The sequence below is a fragment of the Manis pentadactyla genome, chromosome 10, assembly GCF_030020395.1.
Source record: "Manis pentadactyla isolate mManPen7 chromosome 10, mManPen7.hap1, whole genome shotgun sequence".
NCBI classification, from domain to species: Eukaryota; Metazoa; Chordata; class Mammalia; order Pholidota; family Manidae; genus Manis; species Manis pentadactyla.
This window is the reverse complement of record NC_080028.1, coordinates 17280459-17306942: the sequence shown is the minus strand read 5'-3', so window position 1 is coordinate 17306942 and position 26484 is coordinate 17280459. Positions and strand designations below refer to the sequence as shown.

The 26484-nt window shown below is 41.8% G+C and overlaps 2 protein-coding genes across 6 annotated transcripts in view; both read right to left on the bottom strand.

The window, feature by feature from the left end:
* Window positions 1-19665, bottom strand: part of NT5DC3 (5'-nucleotidase domain containing 3) — a 69388-nt gene extending 49723 nt beyond the window's left edge. For 4 of the 5 annotated variants that reach the window (XM_036891237.2, XM_057486459.1, XM_036891238.2 and 1 more), the window contains exon 1: window positions 19359-19665. In XM_036891237.2, coding sequence (XP_036747132.2) covers window positions 19359-19557 — 199 coding nt within the window. In that variant the 5' untranslated portion in view covers window positions 19558-19665. The remainder of the gene's footprint in view (window positions 1-19358) is intronic. The other variant, XM_036891240.2, reaches the window with a different exon arrangement.
* A 1707-nt stretch (window positions 19666-21372) lies between these two features.
* LOC118915512 (putative tetratricopeptide repeat protein 41) overlaps window positions 21373-26484 on the bottom strand; it is a 72504-nt gene continuing 67392 nt past the window's right edge. Inside the window, 4 exon segments of the mRNA XM_057508347.1 lie at window positions 21373-21836; window positions 21839-21980; window positions 21982-22089; window positions 22170-22427. Of these exon segments, the coding sequence (XP_057364330.1) occupies window positions 21561-21836; window positions 21839-21980; window positions 21982-22089; window positions 22170-22427 (784 nt within the window). The 3' untranslated portion in view covers window positions 21373-21560.

Genomic DNA, 26484 nt, shown 5'->3' with positions numbered 1-26484 from the left:
CCTGTAGCTTTGCCTTTTCATGGTGATAGGAATAGTCTGCAGAACTGGGACGAGTGACGGCTGGAAGGACTTCCTTTCTTGTTGGTTTGTGGCCCTCCTCTCCTGGGAGAACAGCGGCCTCTAGTGGCTTGTGCTGCGCAGCTGCGCGCAGATAGGGTTTCTGCTTCCTGCCCGGCTGCTATGGAGTTAATCTCCGCTGTTGCTGTGGGCGTGGCCTGGCTCGGGCAGCTACTCCAAAATGGTGGAGTCGCGTTGGAGCAGGAGCTGCTGGGAGGCTATTTATCTCCGTAAGGGGCCTCCCTGCTCCCTGCAGCCCAGGGGTTAGGGTGCCCAGAGATCCCGGATTCCCTACCTCTGGATTAAGTGTCCCGCCCTGCCCCTTTAAGACTTCCAAAAAGCACCCGCCAAAACAAAACAACGACCACAAAAAAAACAAGAAAAAAAATTTTTTTAATTAAAAAAAAAAAAAATTTTTTTAATTAAAAAAAAAAAAGGTGGTCGTTCGTTTTTCTTTATTCTCCGGTGCCAGCCTCAGGCCTCTGCTCACCGGTCTTTCTGCCCTGTTTCCCTAATATTGGGGTCCCTGTCCCTTTAAGACTTCCAAAAAGCGCTCGCCAAAACAAAGCAGCAAAAAAGCAAAAAAAAAAAAATGGTCGCGAGCTTTTCTTATGTCCTCTGTCGCCCAGCCTCCAGTGCCTGCTCACTGTTCTTGCTGCCCTGTTTTCCCAGTATCGAGGGCCCTGCACTCTGGCCCGGATGGCTGGGGCTGGGTGTTCGGCAGCCCTGGGCTCCGTCTCCCTCCCGCTCTGCCTGCTCTTCTCCCGCCGGGAGCTGGGGGGAGGGGCGCTCGGCTCCCGCGGGGCCGGGGCTTGTATCTTACCCCCTTCGCGAGGCGCTGGGTTCTCTCAGGTGCGGATGTGGTCTGGATATTGTCCTGTGTCCTCTGGTCTTTATTCTAGGAAGGGTTGTCTTTGTTATATTTTCATAGATATATGTTGTTTTGGGAGGAGATTTCCGCTGCTCTACTCACGCCGCCATCTTCCGCCAGGATTTGAGTTGCTTTGTTTTTAATGACAGAACAGAGTTGGTGCCAGCGCTGAGGCTGGGAAGCCTCACCCCTTGCTGTTCAGGAATATAAAACAGTTTGAGCTTTCTAGAGAACAGGTTGGCAATAAGAACCAGGAGTCTTCTTAAATTATTCATCGCCTTTGACCTGGTAATTCTCCTTCTAGGAATCTATGCTAAGGAAATGTTCAGAGATGTGAATAAAGATTTATATAAAAGGATTGCATCACAGTGATATTAATAAAGCAAAACGTGGGAAGAAAACATGCTCCCTTTGGCAGCCCAAACATACATCTCACTATTTGATCTCAGGAACCAAACATGTTCACAAGAATGTGATCAAATAGAAAAGCTGAAGCGCACTTGAAAATCCTCAAAGTTCAATTTTTTGGTAGGGCAAACCCGATCCCAGAGACATGACATTTTTCTTTATTTATTATGATTTTTCTTTCGGGGATATGCCCTAGATTTCAAGCTGTTCTCCTAGAAAAAGAACATGCAGATCTGAAGTCCCTGAAGAAAAAGGGAGAAATAAACAACTTTTTTCTAGAAGTTACAAGAAACAGAGGGAAATCCTGCATTTTCTCCCAGAGATACCACTACAGGCCTTCTGTCAATCTTCCCAGTGCTCAGTGGACCAACAAGTTATCCTAGCAGCTAAGAATTATGTGCATTTGCTATGTGCTGAGCACCATATGAAGAAATATTTATGGGCCTCACTTAATGTGAGGCACTAAGTCACTACCCCCACTCTACAGAGGAATATGAAGATGAGATTACAACTGCTCGAGGTCACATTTCTCTGTAATATATTTCTATGTTCCTAAATCAACAAAAGTTAGAGCAGATTTAAAATACTTGTTTTTCCCGAATTGGACCAAATCTCAACTTGTTTATATTTCATAATATTCAAGCACTTCATGAATATTCACAAATATGTTATGAATTATTTCATATTTAACATGGTTTCAAATTCTCTTTCAGAAGTTCACATGTAGATTAAAAACAACAAGGTTTCAAAATTTATTTTAGAAGTATACATATAGTTTGAAAATACATGAGAAAAAAATAGGAACTTTTAGTTTCTAAGTTGAAGCAGTACTTAAATTTCTCCCATTGTCTCCACAGCAAGTGAGCTCAAGGTTCTATACGCAAACTTAAACCTTTAAACTTCTCATTTATAACTGCCAAATGGAAAATGACAAGAAAAAGACAATCCCAGTTTAGATGACTTTCTCTCAGCAAACATCACAGTGTTACAACTTCTTTCTGTTACTGGGGTGAAGGCCATTTCTGCTATTGGTACTTGTTTGAAAAAAGTGAATTTGTCCCAATGCAATTGATATGTTAGGGAACAATTTATCCATTACACAGATTTCACATTTGTTATGTTATGTTCAAAGCCAGCCAATGCTTTTTGCTATGGATGTGTTCACTTAATATCCTTTCTGCTAATTACTTACAGTAAGAGAGATAGCTGGGCAGCGACTTGAGATACAGACAATTCATAAGAGTGCTACTATTAGACCTTAGAGATTTAAGTAGAACTATTTTTAGCCAGAAACTGCTTCCTCCAGTATCGTCAGTTTCTCCAAAAATCATTCAATCGTAAATCACTTTTACTTCTGCAATAGTCCAGTAGTGACATGACCAGATGAAATGAAGAGTCCATAGTATCTGTTTCTCTATCAAGGTAAAATCCTGCCCAGCAAAATTCAACCCTTTGGTAAGAAATGACCCTCCCTCACCTCTAACCACACAAATTCCAGGTTCTTGCAGGACCCTGGTCCCCCCCTCCAGTTGCAATTATGGATCGAGGACAGAACACCTGACTCACACTGGGCCACTCCTAGGGTTTCACTTCCTTAGGAACCTGCCTTAAGCGAGGCTAAACCAGAGTCCTCCCCTTATTCCTTTGCTTTTACTTTATAGCTTTACTGAGGTACAAATGATGTACAATAAACTGCACATCAAATATAGGTGGATGAGGTTTGACATACATATATACCTGTGAAACCATCATCCCAGTAAGAATAATGAACAGATCCAACATCTCCAAAACACTTCCACTGGCCTCTTTCAACTCCACCCTCCCGGCCCATCCCGAGGCAACTGCTATTCTCCTTTTGGTCAAATTCATTTGCATTTTCTAGAATTTTATATAAATGAGATCAGGCAGCACCCAGTATTTTGGTAAATTGGCTCTGCCACTTACTCAACATTCAGGAATTTTTTTCAGTTGAGTACTTACTACATACCTACTATGTGCCAGACACAGGGCACCATGCAGGGATTATAAATAAATAATAAAGCACAGGCTCTGTAGTGTCCATCAGTGGAACAGACCAAGAAACGGCAGGCTGACAGGTGGAAAGGAGGAGCTTAGCACAGGGCTGGGCACACCCCCAGAGGAGGCAGCTATTCAAGTCACTTTTATTGCATCTGTTAATCTAAAGAGAAGCTTTCATTTTTTCATTAGTTTAGATATTTTGCATCATCTCCAGGGAAAAGCAATCCATGACAAATAGAAATATTCATCTGAATAATAATGCAAGTGACATTTATATTACTTCTACCAAAAGTTAAAATTATATCTCTTATTACTCTGTAATGTCTGTACTTCTGACTGCTCTATAGAAATCCATTGTGCTTCCTAAAGTTTCCAAAAACAAACAACTGCTCAAAAGAAAAGTACATTTGAATCAAGGGAAAAACTTCTTAGAAAAAGAAGATCTAGCCGTATCAAAAGACCAAATACCAGGTAAACCATCAAGAAGTTTTCATTGCAGTATAGAGGAAGTAGAAAAGGAATATTAAGGCCACATCCGTTGGGCACCTCTCATTCATTATCTTCATTATGTCACAGGAACTCCAGGAGGTAAATACTGTTTTTTTCAATAAACCAATCAATACCTATTTCTTAAATCTCTGTTTTAATTTCTAATACAATCATGAGCAGTAAAATGTTTGTATATAGAAGCTAACATTGGGATCTTTCAATAATTTTAAGTGTATAAAAGAGTCTTGCGGGCAAAGGTTTGACAACCACTGCCCTAGCTATCCTTGCCTTGTTCACGATAACTAAAGTAATTAGCACATAGATGGCCTTCAAAAAATATCTGCTCAATCAGTGGATACCCAAACAACGTTCTCATACTGACAATCATCAAGTTTCTCAAGTGGATTTTCCTGCTCCAAAGGGAACAAAAGAAACATTCCAAGCAGGTCCAATGTTAGATCTTGGAAGTTACATCTCTAAATGCAAATTGAAATTTTATTCAGGCTTATTTATCAATCATCTCAAAAATTCACTTAGTATAAAACAATTCCTCAAACCTCTAGAAACTGAAAAAAATGAGTTTCTCAAAGACCAACCCACTCAAGTACAAAAATTTCCAGTGAAACCCAATTAAATGATTAATCAGCTAACTTCTCTCTATGGACTATCTCAACTATAACATGCAGGGTTTAATTTTAAAAAATAAAAGAAAAATGCTATCATTTTCCCCAAAGCACTTGCTAACAAATGTATGTCTGACGTATAAAGAAGTTTTGGGGGCAGGTGATACTCTTCTTCAGTCTGCTAAGTTCAATTTTTTTAACAGTTGGGAAATTATAAAGATGCTTTAAAAAAATTTTTTTTTCTTTTTCCTTTATCCCTTCTTCTAAAATATATTTTGTAAATATAAGAATGACAAAGTCAGAACCTAGCTGACAAGAACCTTCACACAAACTACCCAGCCCTGGGCCCTTCAGGTGATCTATCAGAAGTGGATGCTCACCTGGAAAGGGCCGACTGCTCCCCTCACTTTGAACAGGTCAGACCACACGTGGCTTCCTGTGGTCAGGACCAAACGGTCCATTTCCAAGGGATAACGGGATATGGACAAGGCAGAGCGCATGCAATGGTGAGCTGCCAAAATAATGAAGTCCGGGGAGGGCCAGTGATGATGCATGACCACTATCTTCGTATTTCAGCAGCTCTCATATGGGAAGAGAATTAGAATTACTCTCTGTGAGTCAAACCATCCAAAATAACATTGGCAGCCTTGCCATCACTTGGCAGACTCAAGCAGATGCCAGCTGGTCACTCACAAGGGCCATGGAAACAGGGATTCCTTCTTCCAGTGGACGCCTGGACTCCATGACCTCTAGGGGCCCCTCTGGCTCTCTCCTATTTTAGGAATGTCTTTCCTGAATGAAAATGTGAAAATGATTATGTGGCACATTTCTCCCTCAAACCCTTTTGCTATAGTAACACCTTCGAGGCTGCTCACCATTCTTCATTTGTAGACTCTGTCTTCTCCCTTCAGTTTCTCAGCTAGGCATTGAAGAGCACGTTCTTTGTAATTTTTTCAGGATGTGAGAGTATTCTGTACAAAAAGCGTTTGAGACTATATCTATTCCACCAGATTGCTGGAAGCCAAAATCCAAAAGAAGAACTCTGTAGAATCTAAAGGCTGCCTGTGCTTCCACATTTTTTCAAGAGCTCAATAAAGGATCGGTTTCCAAACCCAGCTTGTAAAAATACAGATTCCTGGGCCCTAGCTCCATACCCGATGAATCAGAATTTCCAATTCCAGCCTCCGTGTCTCTTCTTGAAACAAGCTCCTTAGGTGATTCTGAGGTGCCACCAAGCTGAGAACTACTGAAATTTTAAAAGCTCAACTTTCCTTCAAAGGCTGGCAACAGAATTCTCATTTAATCTCCCTCTGACATTGTATGTCCTTTCACTCCCTAGTTAAGCTACCCAGGATGTCCTAGTGAGAGGACAATGAATTCTAGATTTCAACCCTTCATTCTTGCTGCTGTTCCACCCAGCCACCTCCACAACAGATACAGAAAACCTCAACACTCAAACGCACGTCAGGTCAAAGACATGCTATTGTGCCAGGACGACTTATTGATCTCATGTGCATATTTTAATACAGAAAACAGTCTGCTGCTGAGTTTTACCTTCATAAACATCCCTTCACGTGCCACTCCTTCACACCCTTGAAGGCTAACAGAGGGTTAAATGAGCATGGGGTTCACCAAATGAGACAGACAGGCTCCAGCAACCCCCAGAAAGTATATACAAAATAGTTGGTGTGTCTGCTTGTTGTAAAACTGTGCAAATCTGCACATTTGCCTAAAGACAGAACACACAGCTTTCTCCAGATTCCCAAAGGTCCTAACTCCTTTATTCTATATCCCTGCTACAAAGAAATCACAGAAGATGGCACAATTAAGCACCTTTGGGTATTATTAGTATACATTCTTGTTACACATTACCAGAACCTCCCAGAATACAGTCTATAGGATCTCTGCTTTGAGCTATTACCTCAAAAAAGGGGCTCTGTGGTCAAATTTATCAGGGGACTACTATACGTACATGGAGATTTATATACCTCTTGGAGATTCATGCATTTTAAAGGCTCTGATCACTAGCTCTGATAAGCCTACCTATAAAGAAGCTTCTTTAGGAGGGGCGGAAGATGGCGGCGTGAGTAGAGCAGCGGAAATCTCCTCCCAAAACAACATGTATCTATGAAAATATAACAAAGACAACCCTTCCTAGAATAAAGACCAGAGGACACAGGACAATATCCAGACCACATCCGCACCTGAGAGAACCCAGCGCCTCGCGAAGGGGGTAAGATACAAGCCCCGGCCCCGCGGGAGCCGAGCGCCCCTCCCCCCAGCTCCCGGTGGGAGAAGAGCAGGCAGAGCGGGAGGGAGACGGAGCCCAGGGCTGCCGAACACCCAGCCCCAGCCATCCGGGCCAGAGTGCAGGGCCCTCGATACTGGGAAAACAGGGCAGCAAGAACAGTGAGCAGGCACTGGAGGCTGGGCGACAGAGGACATAAGAAAAGCGCGCGACCATTTTTTTTTTTTTTTTTTTTGCTTTTTTGCTGCTTTGTTTTGGCGAGCGCTTTTTGGAAGTCTTAAAGGGACAGGGACCCCAATATTAGGGAAACAGGGCAGAAAGACCGGTGAGCAGAGGCCTGAGGCTGGCACCGGAGAATAAAGAAAAACGAACGACCACCTTTTTATTTTTTTTTAATTAAAAAAAAATTTTTTTTTTTTTTTAATTAAAAAAATTTTTTTTCTTGTTTTTTTTTTTGTGGTCGTTGTTTTGTTTTGGCGGGTGCTTTTTGGAAGTCTTAAAGGGGCAGGGCGGGCCACTTAATCCAGAGGTAGGGAATCCGGGATCTCTGGGCACCCTAACCCCTGGGCTGCAGGGAGCAGGGAGGCCCCTTACGGAGATAAATAGCCTCCCAGCAGCTCCTGCTCCAACGCGACTCCACCATTTTGGAGTAGCTGCCCGAGCCAGGCCACGCCCACAGCAACAGCGGAGATTAACTCCATAGCAGCCGGGCAGGAAGCAGAAACCCTGTCTGCGCGCAGCTGCGCAGCACAAGCCACTAGAGGCCGCTGTTCTCCCAGGAGAGGAGGGCCACAAACCAACAAGAAAGGAAGTCCTTCCAGCCGTCACTCGTCCCAGTTCTGCAGACTATTCCTATCACCATGAAAAGGCAAAGCTACAGGCAGACAAAGATCACAGAGACAACACCAGAGAAGGAGACAGACCTAACCAGTCTTCCTGACAAAGAATTCAAAATAAGAATCATAAACATGCTGACAGAGATGCAGAGAAATACGCAAGAAAAATGGGATGAAGTCCGGAAAGAGATCACAGATGCCAGAAAGGAGATCGCAGAAATGAAACAAACTCTGGAAGGGTTTATAAGCAGAATGGATAGAATGCAAGAGGCCATTGATGGAATTGAAATCAGAGAACAGGAACGCATGGAAGCTGACATAGAGAGAGACAAAAGGATCTCCAGGAATGAAACAATATTAAGAGAACTGTGTGACCAATCTAAAAGGAGCAATATCCGTATTATAGGGGTCCCAGAAGAAGAAGAGAGAGGCAAAGAGATGGAAAGTATCTTAGAAGAAATAATTGCTGAAAACTTCCCCACACTGGGGGAGGAAGTAATCAAACAGACCACGGAAATACACAGAACCCCCAACAGAAAGGATCCAAGAAGGGCAACACCAAGACACATAATAATTAAAATGGCAAAGATCAAGGACAAGGAAAGAGTGTTAAAGGCAGCTAGAGAGAAAAAGGTCACCTATAAAGGGAAACCCATCAGGCTAACGTCAGATTTCTCAACAGAAACCCTACAGGCCAGAAGAGAATGGCATGATATATTTAATACAATGAAACAGAAGGGCCTTGAACCAAGGATACTGTATCCAGCACGACTATCATTCAAATATGACGGTGGGATTAAACAATTCCCAGACAAACAAAAGCTGAGGGAATTTGCTTTCCACAAACCACCTCTACAGAACATCTTACAGGGACTGCTCTAGATGGGAGCACTCCTAGAAAGAGCACAGCACAAAACACCCAACATATGAAGAATCGAGGAGGAGGAACAAGAAGGGAGAGAAGAAAAGAATCTCCAGACAGTGTATATAACAGCTCAATAAGCGAGCTAAGTTAGGCAGTAAGATACTAAAGAGGCTAACCTTGAACCTTTGGTAACCACGAATTTAAAGCCTGCAATGGCAATAAGTACATATCTTTCAATAGTCACCCTAAATGTTAATGGGTTGAATGCACCAATCAAAAGACACAGAGTAACAGAATGGATAAAAAAGCAAGACCCATCTATATGCTGCTTACAAGAAACTCACCTCAAACCCAAAGACATGTACAGACTAAAAGTCAAGGGATGGAAAAACATATTTCAAGCAAACAACAGTGAGAAGAAAGCAGGGGTTGCAGTACTAATATCAGACAAAATAGACTTCAAAACAAAGAAAGTAACAAGAGATAAAGAAGGACACTACATAATGATAAAGGGCTCAGTCAAACAAGAGGATATAACCATTCTAAATATATATGCACCCAACACAGGAGCACCAGCATATGTGAAACAAATACTAACAGAACTAAAGGGGGATATAGACTGCAATGCATTCATTCTAGGAGACTTCAACACACCACTCACCCCAAAGGATAGATCCACTGGGCAGAAAATAAGTAAGGACACGGAAGCACTGAACAACACAGTAGAGCAGATGGACCTAATAGACATCTATAGAACTCTACATCCAAAAGCAGCGGGATATACATTCTTCTCAAGTGCACATGGAACATTCTCCAGAATAGACCACATACTAGGCCACAAAAAGAGCCTCAGAAAATTCCAAAAGATTGAAATCCTACCAACCAACTTTTCAGACCACAAAGGCATAAAACTAGAAATAAACTGTACAAAGAAAGCAAAGAGGCTCACGAACACATGGAGGCTTAACAACACGCTCCTAAATAATCAATGGATCAATGACCAAATCAAAATGGAGATCCAGCAATATATGGAAACAAATGACAACAACAACACTAAGCCCCAACTTCTGTGGGACACAGCAAAAGCAGTCTTAAGAGGAAAGTATATAGCAATCCAAGCATATTTAAAAAAGGAAGAGCAATCCCAAATGAATGGTCTAATGTCACAATTATCGAAATTGGAAAAAGAAGAACAGATGAGGCCTAAGGTCAGCAGAAGGAGGGACATAATAAAGATCAGAGAAGAAATAAACAAAATTGAGAAGAATAAAACAATAGCAAAAATCAATGAAACCAAGAGCTGGTTCTTCGAGAAAATAAACAAAATAGATAAGCCTCTAGCCAGACTTATTAAGAAGAAAAGAGAGTCAACACAAATCAACAGTATCAGAAACGAGAAAGGAAAAATCACGACGGACCCCACGGAAATGCAAAGAATTATTGGAGAATACTATGAAAACCTATATGCTAACAAGCTGGGAAACCTAGGAGAAATGGACAACTTCCTAGAAAAATATAACCTTCCAAGATTGACCCAGGAAGAAACAGAAAATCTAAACAGACCAATTACCAGCAACGAAATTGAAGAGGTAATCAAAAAACTACCAAAGAACAAAACCCCCGGGCCAGATGGATTTACCTCGGAATTTTATCAGACATACAGGGAAGACATAATACCCATTCTCCTTAAAGTTTTCCAAAAAATAGAGGAGGAGGGGATACTCCCAAACTCATTCTATGAAGCTAACATCACCCTAATACCAAAACCAGGCAAAGACCCCACCAAAAAAGAAAACTACAGACCAATATCCCTGATGAACGTAGATGCAAAAATACTTAACAAAATATTAGCAAACCGAATTCAAAAATACATCAAAAGGATCATACACCATGACCAAGTGGGATTCATTCCAGGGATGCAAGGATGGTACAACATTCGAAAGTCCATCAACATCATCCACCACATCAACAAAAAGAAAGACAAAAACCACATGATCATCTCCATAGATGCTGAAAAAGCATTTGACAAAGTTCAACATCCATTCATGTTAAAAACTCTCAGCAAAATGGGAATAGAGGGCAACTACCTCAACATAATAAAGGCCATCTATGATAAACCCACAGCCAACATTATACTGAACAGCGAGAAGCTGAAAGCATTTCCTCTGAGATCGGGAACTAGACAGGGATGCCCACTCTCTCCACTGTTATTTAACATAGTACTGGAGGTCCTAGCCACGGCAATCAGACAAAATAAAGAAATACAAGGAATCCAGATTGGTAAAGAAGAAGTTAAACTGTCACTATTTGCAGATGACATGATACTGTACATAAAAAACCCTAAAGACTCCACCCCAAAACTACTAGAACTGATATCGGAATACAGCAAAGTTGCAGGATACAAAATCAACACACAGAAATCTGTGGCTTTCCTATATACTAACAATGAACCAACAGAGAGAGAAATCAGGAAAACAACTCCATTCACAATTGCATCAAAAAAAATAAAATACCTAGGAATAAACCTAACCAAAGAAGTGAAAGACTTATACTCTGAAAACTACAAGTCACTCTTAAGAGAAATTAAAGGGGACACTAACAGATGGAAACTCATCCCATGCTCGTGGCTAGGAAGAATTAATATCGTTAAAATGGCCATCCTGCCCAAAGCAATATACAGATTTGATGCAATCCCTATGAAACTACCAGCAACATTCTTCAATGAACTGGAACAAATAATTCAAAAATTCATATGGAAACACCAAAGACCCCGAATAGCCAAAGCAATCCTGAGAAAGAAGAATAAAGTAGGGGGGATCTCACTCCCCAACTTCAAGCTCTACTATAAAGCCATAGTAATCAAGACAATTTGGTACTGGCACAAGAGCAGAGCCACAGACCAATGGAACAGACTAGAGAATCCAGACATTAACCCAGACATATATGGTCAATTAATATTTGATAAAGGAGCCATGGACATACAATGGCGAAATGACAGTCTCTTCAACAGGTGGTGCTGGCAAAACTGGACAGCTACATGTAGGAGAATGAAACTGGACCATTGTCTAACCCCATATACAAAAGTAAACTCAAAATGGATCAAAGACCTGAATGTAAGCCATGAAACCATTAAACTCCTGGAAGAAAACATAGGCGAAAACCTCTTAGACATAAACATGAGTGACCTCTTCTTGAACATATCTCCCCGGGCAAGGAAAACAACAGCAAAAATGAGTAAGTGGGACTATATTAAGCTGAAAAGCTTCTGTACAGCAAAAGACACCATCAATAGAACAAGAAGGATCCCTACAGTATGGGAGAATATATTTGAAAATGACACATCCGATAAAGGCTTGACGTCCAGAATATATAAGGAGCTCACACGCCTCAACAAACAAAAAACAAATAACCCAATTAAAAAATGGGCAGAGGAACTGAACAGACAGTTCTCCAAAAAAGAAATACAGATGGCCAACAGACACATGAAAAGATGCTCCACATCGCTAATTATCAGAGAAATGCAAATTAAAACTACAATGAGGTATCACCTCACACCAGTAAGGATGGCTGCCATCCAAAAGACAAACAACAACAAATGTTGGCGAGGCTGTGGAGAAAGGGGAACCCTCCTACACTGCTGGTGGGAATGTAAGTTAGTTCAACCATTGTGGAAAGCAGTATGGAGGTACATCAAAATGCTCAAAACAGACTTACCATTTGACCCAGGAATTGCACTCCTAGGAATTTACCCTAAGAATGCAGCAATCAAGTTTGAGAAAGACAGATGCACCCCTATGTTTATTGCAGCACTATTTACAATAGCCAAGAATTGGAAGCAACCTAAATGTCCATCAATAGATGAATGGATAAAGAAGATGTGGTACATATACACAATGGAATACTACTCAGCTATAAGAAAAGGGCAAATCCAATCATTTGCAGCAACATGGATGGAGCTGGAGGGTATTATGCTCAGTGAAACAAGCCAAGCGGAGAAAGAGAAATACCAAATGATTTCACTTATCTGTGGAATGTAAGAACAAAGGAAAAACTGAAGGAACAAAACAGCAGCAGAATCACAGAACTCAAGAATGGACTAACAGGTACCAAAGGGAAAGGGACTGGGGAGGATGGGTGGGTAGGGAGGGATAAGGGGGGGTGAAGTAGGGGGGTATTAAGATTAACATGCATGGAGGGGTAGGAGAAAAGGGAGGGCTGTACAACACAGAGAAGGCAAGTAGTGATTCTACAACATTTTGCTATGCTGATGGACACTGACTGTAAAGGGGTTTATAGGGGAGACCTGGTATAGGGGAGAGCCTAGTAAACATAATATTCGTCATGTAAGTGTAGATTAGTGATAGCAAAAAAAAAAAAAAAAAAAAAAAAAAAAGGGCAGTTCCTGTGTGGTAACCTCCAACGAGTTCTACACAAGGGTATAAAGGGCATATAAAAGTGTAGGCAAAGGGTCTGTTTGTGTTTATACAGAGGATCAAAGCCTAATTGGGCTACCCCGAAAATGAACTAAGATATGATATGAAAAAGAACTTCCAACATCTGCACCCTCTGGAAGACTCATGCCAGAAGATGATCATCAAAAAACCCCAACAAAGATCCATGCACTGCTACAGCTGTAGATGCACTCATCCCACCAGTTCCTGGACCTGCCATGGGAATGAGGAAGGAGATATCTAAGCTGGCCTGTGCATACAGTAAAACAACAAAATTGGACTGGATCTTTACTGTTGGAACTCAACCAAGAATTTGGAGAAGTGCAAATTGTAGCGCTCCAAAGTCTTACAACTACAAACTATTTATTGTTAAAAGAACATATGGCATGTGAACAGTCCCCAGGAATGGGTTGTTTTAATTTGTCTGATTTCTCTCAGACTGTTCAAGTTCATTTGGACAATATCCACCATATCATAGATAAGTTTTCACAAATGCCTAAGGTGCCTAACTGGTTTTCTTGGTTTCACTGCAGATGGCTGGTAATTACAGATATGCTTTGGTTATGTAACTATACTCCTATTATGTTAATGTGTGTGTGCAATCTAAGTAGTAGCTTAAAACCTATACATGCTGAAGTTACTCTACAAGAAGATATATCAAAGAAATAATCAATCTTCCCATGTTTTCTTCCGCCTGCTACTTCTATAGCTTTTCTTCTTCCTTCCTAATTACAACCCTTAAATAGAATTCGTGCCTCATATCAAATTTACCGAGTATCATAATTCTTCCAAGTGGTAAAGATACCTCAAGACAAATGCTGGGCATAGAAGCCACAGGGCATAAATATGCAAAGAAGTAAAAAGCTAACTTTTTCAAACAATAAGGCTTCTCTCTCACTTACCAACTTCACATTTCCCTGTATGGCCCCGGAAGATGACTGGTTAGCCAGAGACGGGTAAGATTCCTCAAGGGAGGAACAACCTAAGACAGGCACAGTCGCAGGGGGGCCATCAGGTGAGAAATTGGGGATCAACAGAGGTGAGGCTTAGAACCTCACCCCCCCGTTCTGAGAGAAATCTTCTGCATACGTGGATGTTTTATTGCCCTGGTCTAGCTTGGATTAACACATAGTCTACAGGCACACACCTGATCATCTACATGTGCTCTCTTACAACACTAAACTATGTTTTCTACCTTTATCTTGTATCTACCTACCACTTCAGCATTTTATTAAAAATAATAATAATAAAGAGAGAAATGTGGTATCCACATATAAATCAAGTATAAAAACCAAATCAGTATTCATATTTGAACTGACTGTTTAGAGTTCATAATGCATGAGCAAAACCGAAAGTTTCTGTGATGACTGCCCTTGTACTGTTCACTATGTAACTTATTCATTATGTAAGAATTTGTTCTACATGTAAAAACTTGTTTGTTATGCCTCAGAAGATTGGAGACTGACAAAAATTAGGCTTGGGGTGGAATAATGATTGTGCATTGAGCATTGACTCCCCTATACAGAATTTTATTGTCGTTAACAACCATTTGATCAATAAATATGAGAGATGCCCTCACAAAAAAAAAAAAAAAAAAAAAAAAAGGACAGACTTCCAATGGTAAAATAAATTAGTAACCGGGATGTAATGTATAGCATAAGGAATATAGTCAAGATATTGTAACAGCCTGGTAGGGTGATAGCTGGAACCTAGAATTATGTATATAAATGTTCTACCACTGTGTTGTACACTTGAAACTCATGTAATGTAATACTGTGTGTCAACTACCCTTCAATAAAAAATAATTATTAAAAAAAAAAAAAAAAAAAAGAAGCTTCTTTAACATATACTTTCAACATTTCTTTAACCATGTCTCTCAGGAGATAGTGGAACCATCTGAGAAACATTGGTCTCATCTTAAAATTCTCTCACAAGTGTCTCCTTAACCCACTGCAGTCCCCCGAGAGAAGGGTTCACATTTTATGCTTATTCTATACACGCTAATAACCTCACGTCATTGTGTTACACACAGTCCTCATACGTAACTGATTGAATATTAAATGCTCCCAACCAAGAACTTCAAATAAATCCTTCAACACCCTGTAAAAGCTCTCCTAACACTTCACACTCCCCATACTTCTTTCCACAGTTAATATGTTCATAGCCCCAGCTAAGTAGCCAAACAGTCTACACGGACCCAGCTCTAGATGACTTCTAAAGGCGGTAAAATCCACTTGGTGATGCAGATGTGTGCCCGGAGCAACTCTCCTTGGAAGAGCAGCAATGCACACAACACACAGTGCGACAGGAGGTAACAGATCACACACAGACGTATCCATCCCTTTCAGTTACAACCGCACAGTGATTTTAGGACAGGGTTGGGGGCTGGATTACTCTTTGTTGTGGGATGGCTGTTCTACACATTGTAGTATATTCAGCAGCGCCCCTTCACCGCTAGAGGCCAGCAGCACCCCTTCCTCTCAAAGGGTGATAAGTAGAAAGTTCTCCAGACATCACCAAATGTTCCCTGGGGGACAAAACTGCCATCCCCCAACTCCAGTTGAGACCCACAGGTCTTTGTGATATTGTTGCTAGAGGTTATAACCCAATATTTCTTTCCCTAAAAACACAAAGAACCTTTCCTTTAAGCTGAGTTTGATACAGGATGCATAAATACTACACTTTCAAAAATCTCAAGTTAAAGAAAAGAGAAATTCCAATTAAGGGATAGTTTACAGAGGATGTGACCAGTACTCCTCAAACCTATCAAGGTTATAAACAGGGCAACTCTGAGAAACTGTCAGAGCCGACAGGAGCCCAAGGAGACATGAAGACTCAATGCACTGTGTGATTCTGGACGGAATCCTGGAGCAGAAAAGGGTATTAGGTTAAACACTAGGGAAATCTAAATTAAATATGGACTCTAGTTAATATTGATACATACTGACAGTGTGTCAATATTGGCTCATTAATTATGACAAATGTACCACAGTCAAGGGTTTATAGAAACCATGCAGTTTTTCTGTAAATCTAAAACTGACCTAAAAAATAAAGCTTATATCAAAAAAAAACCCCACTTTTTAGAAATTAAATGAAGAAAAGGGAGGTGGGAGAGAAAGGATACAACAAGGAGTAAAAACCATCTCTTGCCTGAGCAGGCTTCATTCTGGGAGACCCTGCACAGGAATCCTTGAACGGATGGTTTGGATTAGGCAAGAGATCCAATGACCAGAAAGAACTAATCAGTAAGTGATGGGGGGAAAAATTCGTTTATCCTCACATAAACTGAAAAAATTAAAATCTGTATGTTTTTGTATGAATATCATTGTTTCTTCTGACATCTCATTCCCACAGACAACAGTTAGTGTCAGCCTTGAATGTGGCAAGCATTTCCTGTAACCCCTGCATCCCTGAGCAGTTACCTGCTCTGGTGTCAGGGCCCTGGGGCCAGCTGTTTATCTCGCCCAAGCTGGACTGTCTTGTCTGTTAACAAGGCTCCCCATCAATGTAACACAGGGCTCGGCCACTGCGGGCTCCTCCCTCTCAGACTCGTCCATCTGTGAACCAACAGCCTTTAAAGCCACTACTAGGTGCTTAATAAATGCTTGGTGAAGGGAAGACAAGTTGGGCATGGAGATTCCTACAGACTTCAGCTAACGGCGGATAGGGTTGGTGTGGCCCCAGAAAGGGTGAAAAAGGAAAAGACAAATCAAAGTCCCTGTGTTCTCAGGGGTGAGATGGGGGCCACATGAGCATGTGCTGGGGGCGGGAAGACAGGATGGGCCATACTGAGTAACTGATCCACAGACCTGTATGACCTAAAGAGCTTTAGACATTATTTAGTCCAGTGGCCTCATTCTACAGAGCCAGAAACTGAAGCTAGAGAGATCAGGAGGCGGTTCAAGGCCACACAGCTAGTTTAGTGCTGCCCTATGCTGATGGAGGCCTAGATTCTAGAGCTAACTAACTACTAACATTTCCTGAGGATGTGTCTAAGACTGAGAGTTATTTAATAACTAATAATAACAGCTACTATCTACTGAGCATCTGCTGGGTGCCATGCCCATGCTAAAAACCCCCTCATGTTATCCTCAGATTACTACTGAGGAAACTGAGGTCACAGAGGAATTACCACAACCATCACAGAACTAATACGTCTCAAAAACTACCCTTGAGCTGTCCTACTCCAAAATCCCCCTCCAATTATCACACAATAAACTGCGAGCCCAGTGCCCATCTTTATCACCAAATGCTTCAGCTGTCTCACTCACCAGGCGCTGTTCTAAAATGCCTTTCATGGATGGACTCATTCATTCCAGACCAACATCTGCTTTTTACAGACAAGGAAACAGAAACGTCACAACATCCCCAGGGCCTCATAGCCTGCAAATGGGAAAGCTCGTCCATCACATTGGAATGGCAAAAAAATTTGCCCGAGCTTTCTTGTAAAACTAAACATGCGATTACCATTCAACCAAGCAAGGGCATTTAGAAATACTAAAAGGTATGTCCACCCAAGAACCTGTAGACAAATATTTACAGCAGCTTTATTTGTAATAGTAGAAAACTGGAAGCAACCCAGATATCCTTCCAGGAGTGAAATGTGGTTAAGAGCACAATGCTACTCAGCAATAAGAAGGAACATACTACTGATACAATATACACAACAATTTGGGTGATCTCCAGGGAATATGCTCTGTGAAAAAAGCCTATTTCAAAAGGTTACACACATACTGTATGATTCCATCTCTATGACATTTTTGAAATGACAAGATTTTGGAAATGGAGAATAGATAATGCCCCAGAGATTAAAGAGAACATCAGGAGGGAGGTGGATATGGTTATAAAGACAATATGAGGGATCCTTGAAATTAACTGTTCTGTATCTTGACAGTGGTGTTAGATACACTAACCTACATGTGATAAAACCATATACAACAAAATACACACACAGAGGTACAGGTAAAACTAGGGGACCCTGAATAAGATCTGTGAAATGTATCAATATCAATATACTCATTGTGATACTGTACGACTGTTGTGTGAAATATTACCATTGGGAGAAACCTGTATTAATTCTTACAACTGCATGTAAATACACAATCAAAATCTTCAATTAAAAAAAAAGTCTTGCCTGCCCAAAAGCTAAGCTAGGTGATACATATTTCCTTCATCTGAGATCTGCAATTTCCAATGTCTCCAAAGCCAGTCTTCTTTCCACCATCATACAACCACTTCAAAAACTGACGCAAAAATTAAACTCTGAGCAAAGGGAAACTGAGCAAATAATCCCTATTTCATAGAATTCTGCGCTGCTAGCCACTTAAGAGTTATCGCAGAAAATTATTCCAATCGGTGGGAATAAGCCTCTTGCTCTCTCTCACTAAACTGACTTCTGGCCCAAAGAGGAAAAATGTGATCCTACAAAATGTTCTCTCCCACCAAATATTCTCTCTTCTACCTCTATGGGCCACTTCCACGACCTCCTCAACAAAAAAAAAGTGTAAAAACTTCTATTCTAAATCTTCCTTAAAAGAAGGAGCACCAATGGGTTATCACTACCCCTTGACAGCAGTTCCCAAATGATCAGCTGCTGCTGGAAGGCTGGGCAGCCCAAGAACCAGGACAACGGGTCCAGGGCTGAAACAGACCTGAGGTAACCCCCACCATGCGACATTTCTGCGTGACTGAGGTCAAGGTGTGATCTTGGCGGGTTCCTTAAACTTGAGTCTCGCCTTTCCCTTATCTAGGATGGGGATGTGGCACCTACCTCCTAGGTATGGGGAGAATTCAGGGAAAGTCTATCTGCCCGGCACTAGTATTTACTCGGTCCCCTTTCTGCCTTTTCCTTTTTTCCTTACTAACAATCAAAACGAGATGATTTTATATTCACCTGGCCACACTCTAGTCACTCATCCTAGTCCCTCCCGGGAATACCCGAGCACTCAACCTATTTCAAACAGCAAATCCTACCCTATCCCCTAAAAAAATAAAACTAGATCGGCCTCCGACACTGCCACCTGTCCAGCAGCTCGGCTGCAGGGAAACTCGCCGCCTGCCGGATGCCAGCTGTTACCATTACTGTTCGTCATTAACAATACCTAACGGTGCGTGCGGGGGGTGACGGTCTCCCAAGCGATGTCTGTGGAACCTCCAGAAAAGCCCAAGGCGGTTCCGATGCAAATTTCTGGCTAAAACTCCCAAGAATTTATAAAATGTCTTTCCCGACCGAAGAAAGGCAAGAGTTGTAAAGTTCCTGGAAGCGCATTTTTCCGCGCGTTTCCCTGAATCTCACTGCAGAGGCACTGTCGCGCGCGGCTGGGACTGGGGGCGGCCGAGGCTGAGGACTGGGGTGCCCTGGAGGTCCGCAGCGGTACCGGCGCGGGTCCGAGGGTGCCGCTCACAGCTGCCGCTTGGGAGGGGACCTGGCGCACCAGCCCGGCGGGGAGGGGCCCCCACGGCCAGGGGCTCCGCGGCAGCGCCGCACTCACCGTCCGTGCTCCTCTTCGCCTCCCGGTAGCGCTCCCACAGGTAGCTTCTCATGTCCGCGGCGGTCCCAGGGGCCGTGCACAGGGGCCGTGCGGAGACCGCGCGCAGCCGTCCCCGGCCCGCAGCCACGCAGCCGCCCAGCAGGGCCGCCGCCGCCCTCGCCCGGGCCCCGCGTGCCGCCGCCGCCGCCACCGTGGCCATGCTCGCCGCCGCCCAGCAGTGAGTGGCGCCGGGAGGCCCTGGATCAACCCGCGCTCAGCCCGGCCGCCGGGCGGCTCCCTGCGTCGGAACACGTGGCGGCGCGGGCCGGCCCTCCAGCAGTCGCGGGGGCGGAGCCTGGGCGGGGACGGGGGGCTGTGGGCGGGGCCAAGGCGGTCCGGGCTGGGGTCCAGGACGAACCTGGACCCGCAGCGCTGTGGGCTGGGAGCAGGGGCCGCGCGCCCCCTCTGTTGCGGTCACGTAGGACCCTGCGGCTTGGGGAGGTGGCACTGCCGTGGTGCGGGCCCAGTCAGGCCGACGCCACATGGACAGGAATGGCTCGTCGCGCGCCCTGCGCCACGAGACGTGACCCCGGCGCCGCCCGCCGAGCTCCGCAGCACCTTCCTCCCGCAGTCTGTGGCCTTCCCGCGACTGTGGCTGCGCGGCCCATGTACTGCTGTCCCCGACTTCAGGAGGTGACTCTCTCGGCATTAATAGCCTCTGAATTCTCGATTTCCCCCGGACCGCGGGAGCAGGTCTGGGACGTCCCCGGATCGCCAGCTTAGATCCTTCCAGGGACGCCCGTGAGGAGTCAGCTGGGCCAGGGCTGCGCGCGTGGGGCTGCGGCCTTTGAAGGGCACTCCCGGCTGCACAGCCTAGAAGGCTAGTGCCCCTCACGACGGAAGCCCTCGGGACACCTCCACCCAGCTCCTCCTCCTGCCCACGCTCACTGGTTCTGCACACGTCTCCTCTCAGACCTGCTAGGCTGCGCCTATTCTGTGCATTGTGGTCAAAAAAACAGTAACCCCCACCATGCGACATTTCTGCGTGACTGAGTCAAGTCTCGACTCCTGCAATTGCAGGAAAGACTGATGTGGGCCAGCTGAGATTCACTGAACTTGGAGGACTTCCCAAGACGTTGGTTGCTGTGTTGCCGTTGAGCAGGGTGCTGGGTGGAGTAGGGGAGTAACTCTCAAGGCTGACACTGTGCCTGGAAGACCATAACACCAGATGTGAAATAAGGTGGGGCCCAATTTCACACAAATAAACCAAAGCATTAGTGTATGTTTTAAGCGTGGGCTGGAGAGGTCAGAAGATACTTCATGGAAAAAGGTGGCCTCTGGGTTGGACAGTGGCAGATGATAACTACTATTTATTGATGGTTTGCATTATCTCATGCAGCCTTCTCAGTAATCCTGAAAGTAGGTGCCATAATTTCTCCCATTTTATGAGTAATGCAACTGAAGCTACGTAAAACAACTGTCCTATGGTCACACGGCTGAGCCCATTCTTCCATTTGGCTTCCTAACATAGTATATAGGATTTAATTGGGTGACAGGGAAGAAGGTAGTCGACTAGTGACCCTTGGTAGTTAATGGGCAACAAATCACTGATAAAATGAGAGGCAATTAAAACGTTTAAAACATATATAATACCAAATCCATGAACTCTAGTAATTCAAAGTTACTTTATGGTTTTAGTTTATTTCAATTTATAGTTTTTCTTATTTATGTTTCATTAAAAAGTTTTGGTGGTAGAACTGTAATTTTTTTAACCTGGAAAATTAATTCATAAGTTCAAAATACATAAACTATAGCAACATAAAAGTAACACAATCAGAACTTTAATAACATTGCTTCAGTGTTTTAGATCTGGAACTCTGTGGGATCAATAATTTTCTACCTACCATAGAAATGTGAATCACTTAAAAATTGTTTTTTGTAACTATAATCTGTTACAATATTTTAAGGAACTAAAAAGTCAAATCCCTAGACCTTTATTATCATCAGTCCAAAGCTCTGTGAAAGAAAATATCTCATCAAAGGGTTCTAAATAAAGACAAGTAGAAAAAAAGACACCAAAGAGCCCATAGATTATTTTTATTCTTTATTAGTATCATTTGAGGTCTTCAATAGTTTTGTATCAAAATAAGATCTCTGCAAAAACCACTTCTGAGAGATTGAACTGTAATCTAGGCTATGAAAAAGTCACCTTTCTGATATAAATTAAGGTATGGATTCCCAGGGATTATTTGTGCTAAGAGACCTTAGCATAGAATGCAGGAAAATTATGGTGATTTGGCCTTTTCCATGCTCACTTTCAGCAGACAAAATCCTTTGCTGTGAAAGCTTTACTACACCATCCATTTTATAAAAACATAAGATCTTGGAATAATCTTTCTTCTTCTCTGATGATTCTTTTTCTAAGCCATTCCTTATTTCAACATTATTTTGTGTCTTCTGTGGGGTCTTTTCCTCAAAAGAAGTGGAAATAATGGGTCTCAAGAACTTTTTCCCTTTTCCGAAGCCCATTTTGAAACTGGATGAGGTGCCACATCTATGCTTTTAGCCCTCCAAAGCTTATCTGCGTTCATGCACATTGCAGAGTTCACCGTGTTAGAGCTCTGAACACTGTAGTAGCTTAAGCAAATGCTCCCACAATAAGGCGCCATTCCTAGAACTCTCAAAATATTGCTGGCTCATTCCTTGAGGCCAACATCCCCTAGCCTGGATCCATTCAATTTCCCTCAGAAGGCTGCAAAAGATCAAAAATGTCAAGAGGTCATACATCTAACCAGAACTTACCTCTTTTTAAGACAGAGAACAGAAACTCACTGCAGGATTCCATAGGCTGATGAATGAGAAGATCCCAGGTAGGTTGCCCTTAAATCAAATGATCTGTACAAATAGCCCACTGCCTCAATCATGACGTGATGACTTGAGTCACTTATCAGTAACTGACTTGCTGGATATTTGAAAATAAGAACATTAGAATTTTTTAAAATTATTCCTGCCTTCCCACATTTAAAAGAGAAGGATAAAGTTGTATAAAGGGTAGCTCTGGAATACCACCTATTACATGTTTCTCCCAAAAACATTCAACCTAAGTCTAATTATAAGGAAACAGACAGACACATGTTGAAGGACATAGGGGCAGAACTTGACCTAGAATCTTCAAAAATGTCGACATCTTGAAAGACAACACAAGCCTACTTTAAATAATCTAAAGCAGACAACCAAGTAAAACGGAAGATCTTACATAGGATTCTGGATCAAACAGTAAGCCACTGTAAAAAACATTTACTAGGACACTGGGGGACATTTGAATATGGATTGTACATTCAATAATAGTCTTACATCATGGTCAAATTTTCTGAGTTTGTAGTAGTTTGTTAAAACCTATACATTCTTATGTTACTCTACAAGAAGATATGTCAAAGAAATAATCAATCTTCCCATGTTTTCTTCCATCTGCTACTTCTATAGCTTTTCTTCTTCCTTCCTAATTACAACCCTTTAGTAGAAAAAAAAGTTTTTTTTTCTGAGTTTGATCACTGTATTGTGGTTATCTAGGGGCATGTCCTTATAATAAGAAAACACATGTTGAAGTATTTAGAGATAAGTATCATGTCTGCAACTAACTTTCAAATAGTTCAGCAAAAAAATATATGTATGTAAATATGTGCCTCTGTGTGTATGTATAAAGAACACAAATGTGGCAAACACATTAACAACTAGTGAATCTAGGTGAAGGGTGTATGTATATATATATATATATACAGATATATATATATATGTGTGTGTAGATATATGTAGATATACACACACACATGTATTTTATATATATGCCAGGCATCATTATTAATAATGTAATTCTCTAAAATGTGTTAAAACTTAAAAACAAATCGATTTTACAATGTAATTTGCAAGTGACATTCATTTATTCATTCCACCCATTTACAAGATTGCTTCCAAAGACCTAAATTCATACCATTGATTATAAACATAATGTAAGGCCTGTGCTTGTAGGGCCTCGATCTAGATATGCAATGAAGAGATTTCCAGATATTTAAAGGTAAAATACACTGCAGATGTCTCAGCCATCATCCTTCTATTAATAACAGTAACTGTAGGTTATGTGGGTAACTGCCATCTGTCAGGCCTGTATATCCTATAAGGTATAAACTATCATCATTTGTCTTTTTTTACCATTTATTCTTTTTTTTTTTTTTTTAATAATTATTTTTTATTGAAGGGTAGTTGACACACAGTATTACATTACATGAGTTTCAAGTGTACAACACAGTGGTAGAACATTTATATACATAATTCTAGGTTCCAGCTATCACCCTACCAGGCTGTTACAATATCTTGACTATATTCCTTATGCTATACATTACATCCCGGTTACTAATTAATTTTACCATTGGAAGTCTGTCCTTTTTTTTTTTTTTTTTTTTTTTTTTTTTTTTTTTTTGTGAGGGCATCTCTCATATTTATTGATCAAATGGTTGTTAACGACAATAAAATTCTGTATAGGGGAGTCAATGCTCAATGCACAATCATTATTCCACCCCAAGCCTAATTTTTGTCAGTCTCCAATCTTCTGAGGCATAACAAACAAGTTCTTACATGTAGAACAAATTCTTACATAATGAATAAGTTACATAGTGAACAGTACAAGGGCAGTCATCACAGAAACTTTCGGTTTTGCTCATGCATTATGAACTCTAAACAGTCAGTTCAAATATGAATACTGATTTGGTTTTTATACTTGATTTATATGTGGATACCACATTTCTCTCTTTATTATTATTATTTTTAATAAAATGCTGAAGTGGTAGGTAGATACAAGATAAAGGTAGAAAACATAGTTTAGTGTTGTAAGAGAGCACATGTAGATGATCAGGTGTGTGCCTGTAGACTATGTGTTAATCCAAGCTAGACCAGGGCAATAAAACATCCACGTATGCAGAAGATTTCTCTCAGAACGGGGGGGTGAGGTTCTAAGCCTCACCTCTGTTGATCCCCAATTTCTCACCTGATGGCCCCCCTGCGACTGTGCCTGTCTTAGGTTGTTCCTCCCTTGAGGAATCTTACCCGTCTCTGGCTAACCAGTCATCTTCCGGGGCCATACAGGGAAATGTGAAGTTGGTAAGTGAGAGAGAAGCCTTATTGTTTGAAAAAGTTAGCTTTTTACTTCTTTGCATATTTATGCCCTGTGGCTTCTATGCCCAGCATTTGTCTTGAGGTATCTTTACCACTTGGAAGAATTATGATACTCGGTAAATTTGATATGAGGCACAAATTCTATTTAAGGGTTGTAATTAGGAAGGAAGAAGAAAAGCTATAGAAGTAGCAGGCGGAAGAAAACATGGGAAGATTGATTATTTCTTTGATATATCTTCTTGTAGAGTAACTTCAGCATGTATAGGTTTTAAGCTACTACTTAAATTGCACACACACATTAACATAATAGGAGTATAGTTACATAACCAAAGCATATCTAATTACCAGCCATCTGCAGTGAAACCAAGAAAACCAGTTAGGCACCTTAGGCATTTGTGAAAACTTATCTATGATATGGTGGATATTGTCCAAATGAACTTGAACAGTCTGAGAGAAATCAGACAAATTAAAACAACCCATTCCTGGGGACTGTTCACATGCCATATGTTCTTTTAACAATAAATAGTTTGTAGTTGTAAGACTTTGGAGCGCTACAATTTGCACTTCTCCAAATTCTTGGTTGAGTTCCAACAGTATAGATCCAGTCCAATTTTGTTGTTTTACTGTATGCACAGGCCAGCTTAGATATCTCCTTCCTCATTCCCATGGCAGGTCCAGGAACTGGTGGGATGAGTGCATCTACAGCTGTAGCAGTGCGTGGATCTTTGTTGGGGTTTTGTGATGATCATCTTCTGGCATGAGTCTTCCAGAGGGTGCAGATGTTGGAAGTTCTTTTTCATATCGTATCTTAGTTAATTTTCGGGGTAGCCCAATTAGGCTTTGATCCTCTGTATAAACACAAACAGACCCTTTGCCTACACTTTTATATGCCCTTTATACCCTTGTGTAGAACTCGTTGGAGGTTACCACACAGGAACTGCCCTTTTTTTTTTTTTTTTTTTTTGCTATCACTAATCTACACTTACATGACGAATATTATGTTTACTAGGCTCTCCCCTATACCAGGTCTCCCCTATAAACCCCTTTACAGTCACTGTCCATCAGCATAGCAAAATGTTGTAGAATCACTACTTGCCTTCTCTGTGTTGTACAGCCCTCCCTTTTCTCCTACCCCCCCATGCATGTTAATCTTAATACCCCCCTACTTCTCCCCCCCTTATCCCTCCCTACCCACCCATCCTCCCCAGTCCCTTTCCCTTTGGTACCTGTTAGTCCATTCTTGAGTTCTGTGATTCTGCTGCTGTTTTGTTCCTTCAGTTTTTCCTTTGTTCTTATACTCCACAGATAAGTGAAATCATTTGGTATTTCTCTTTCTCCGCTTGGCTTGTTTCACTGAGCATAATACCCTCCAGCTCCATCCATGTTGCTGCAAATGATTGGATTTGCCCTTTTCTTATAGCTGAGTAGTATTCCATTGTGTATATGTACCACATCTTCTTTATCCATTCATCTATTGATGGACATTTAGGTTGCTTCCAATTCTTGGCTATTGTAAATAGTGCTGCAATAAACATAGGGGTGCATCTGTCTTTCTCAAACTTGATTGCTGCATTCTTAGGGTAAATTCCTAGGAGTGCAATTCCTGGGTCAAATGGTAAGTCTGTTTTGAGCATTTTGATGTACCTCCATACTGCTTTCCACAATGGTTGAACTAACTTACATTCCCACCAGCAGTGTAGGAGGGTTCCCCTTTCTCCACAGCCTCGCCAACATTTGTTGTTGTTTGTCTTTTGGATGGCAGCCATCCTTACTGGTGTGAGGTGATACCTCATTGTAGTTTTAATTTGCATTTCTCTGATAATTAGCGATGTGGAGCATCTTTTCATGTGTCTGTTGGCCATCTGTATTTCTTTTTTGGAGAACTGTCTGTTCAGTTCCTCTGCCCATTTTTTAATTGGGTTATTTGTTTTTTGTTTGTTGAGGCGTGAGAGCTCCTTATATATTCTGGACGTCAAGCCTT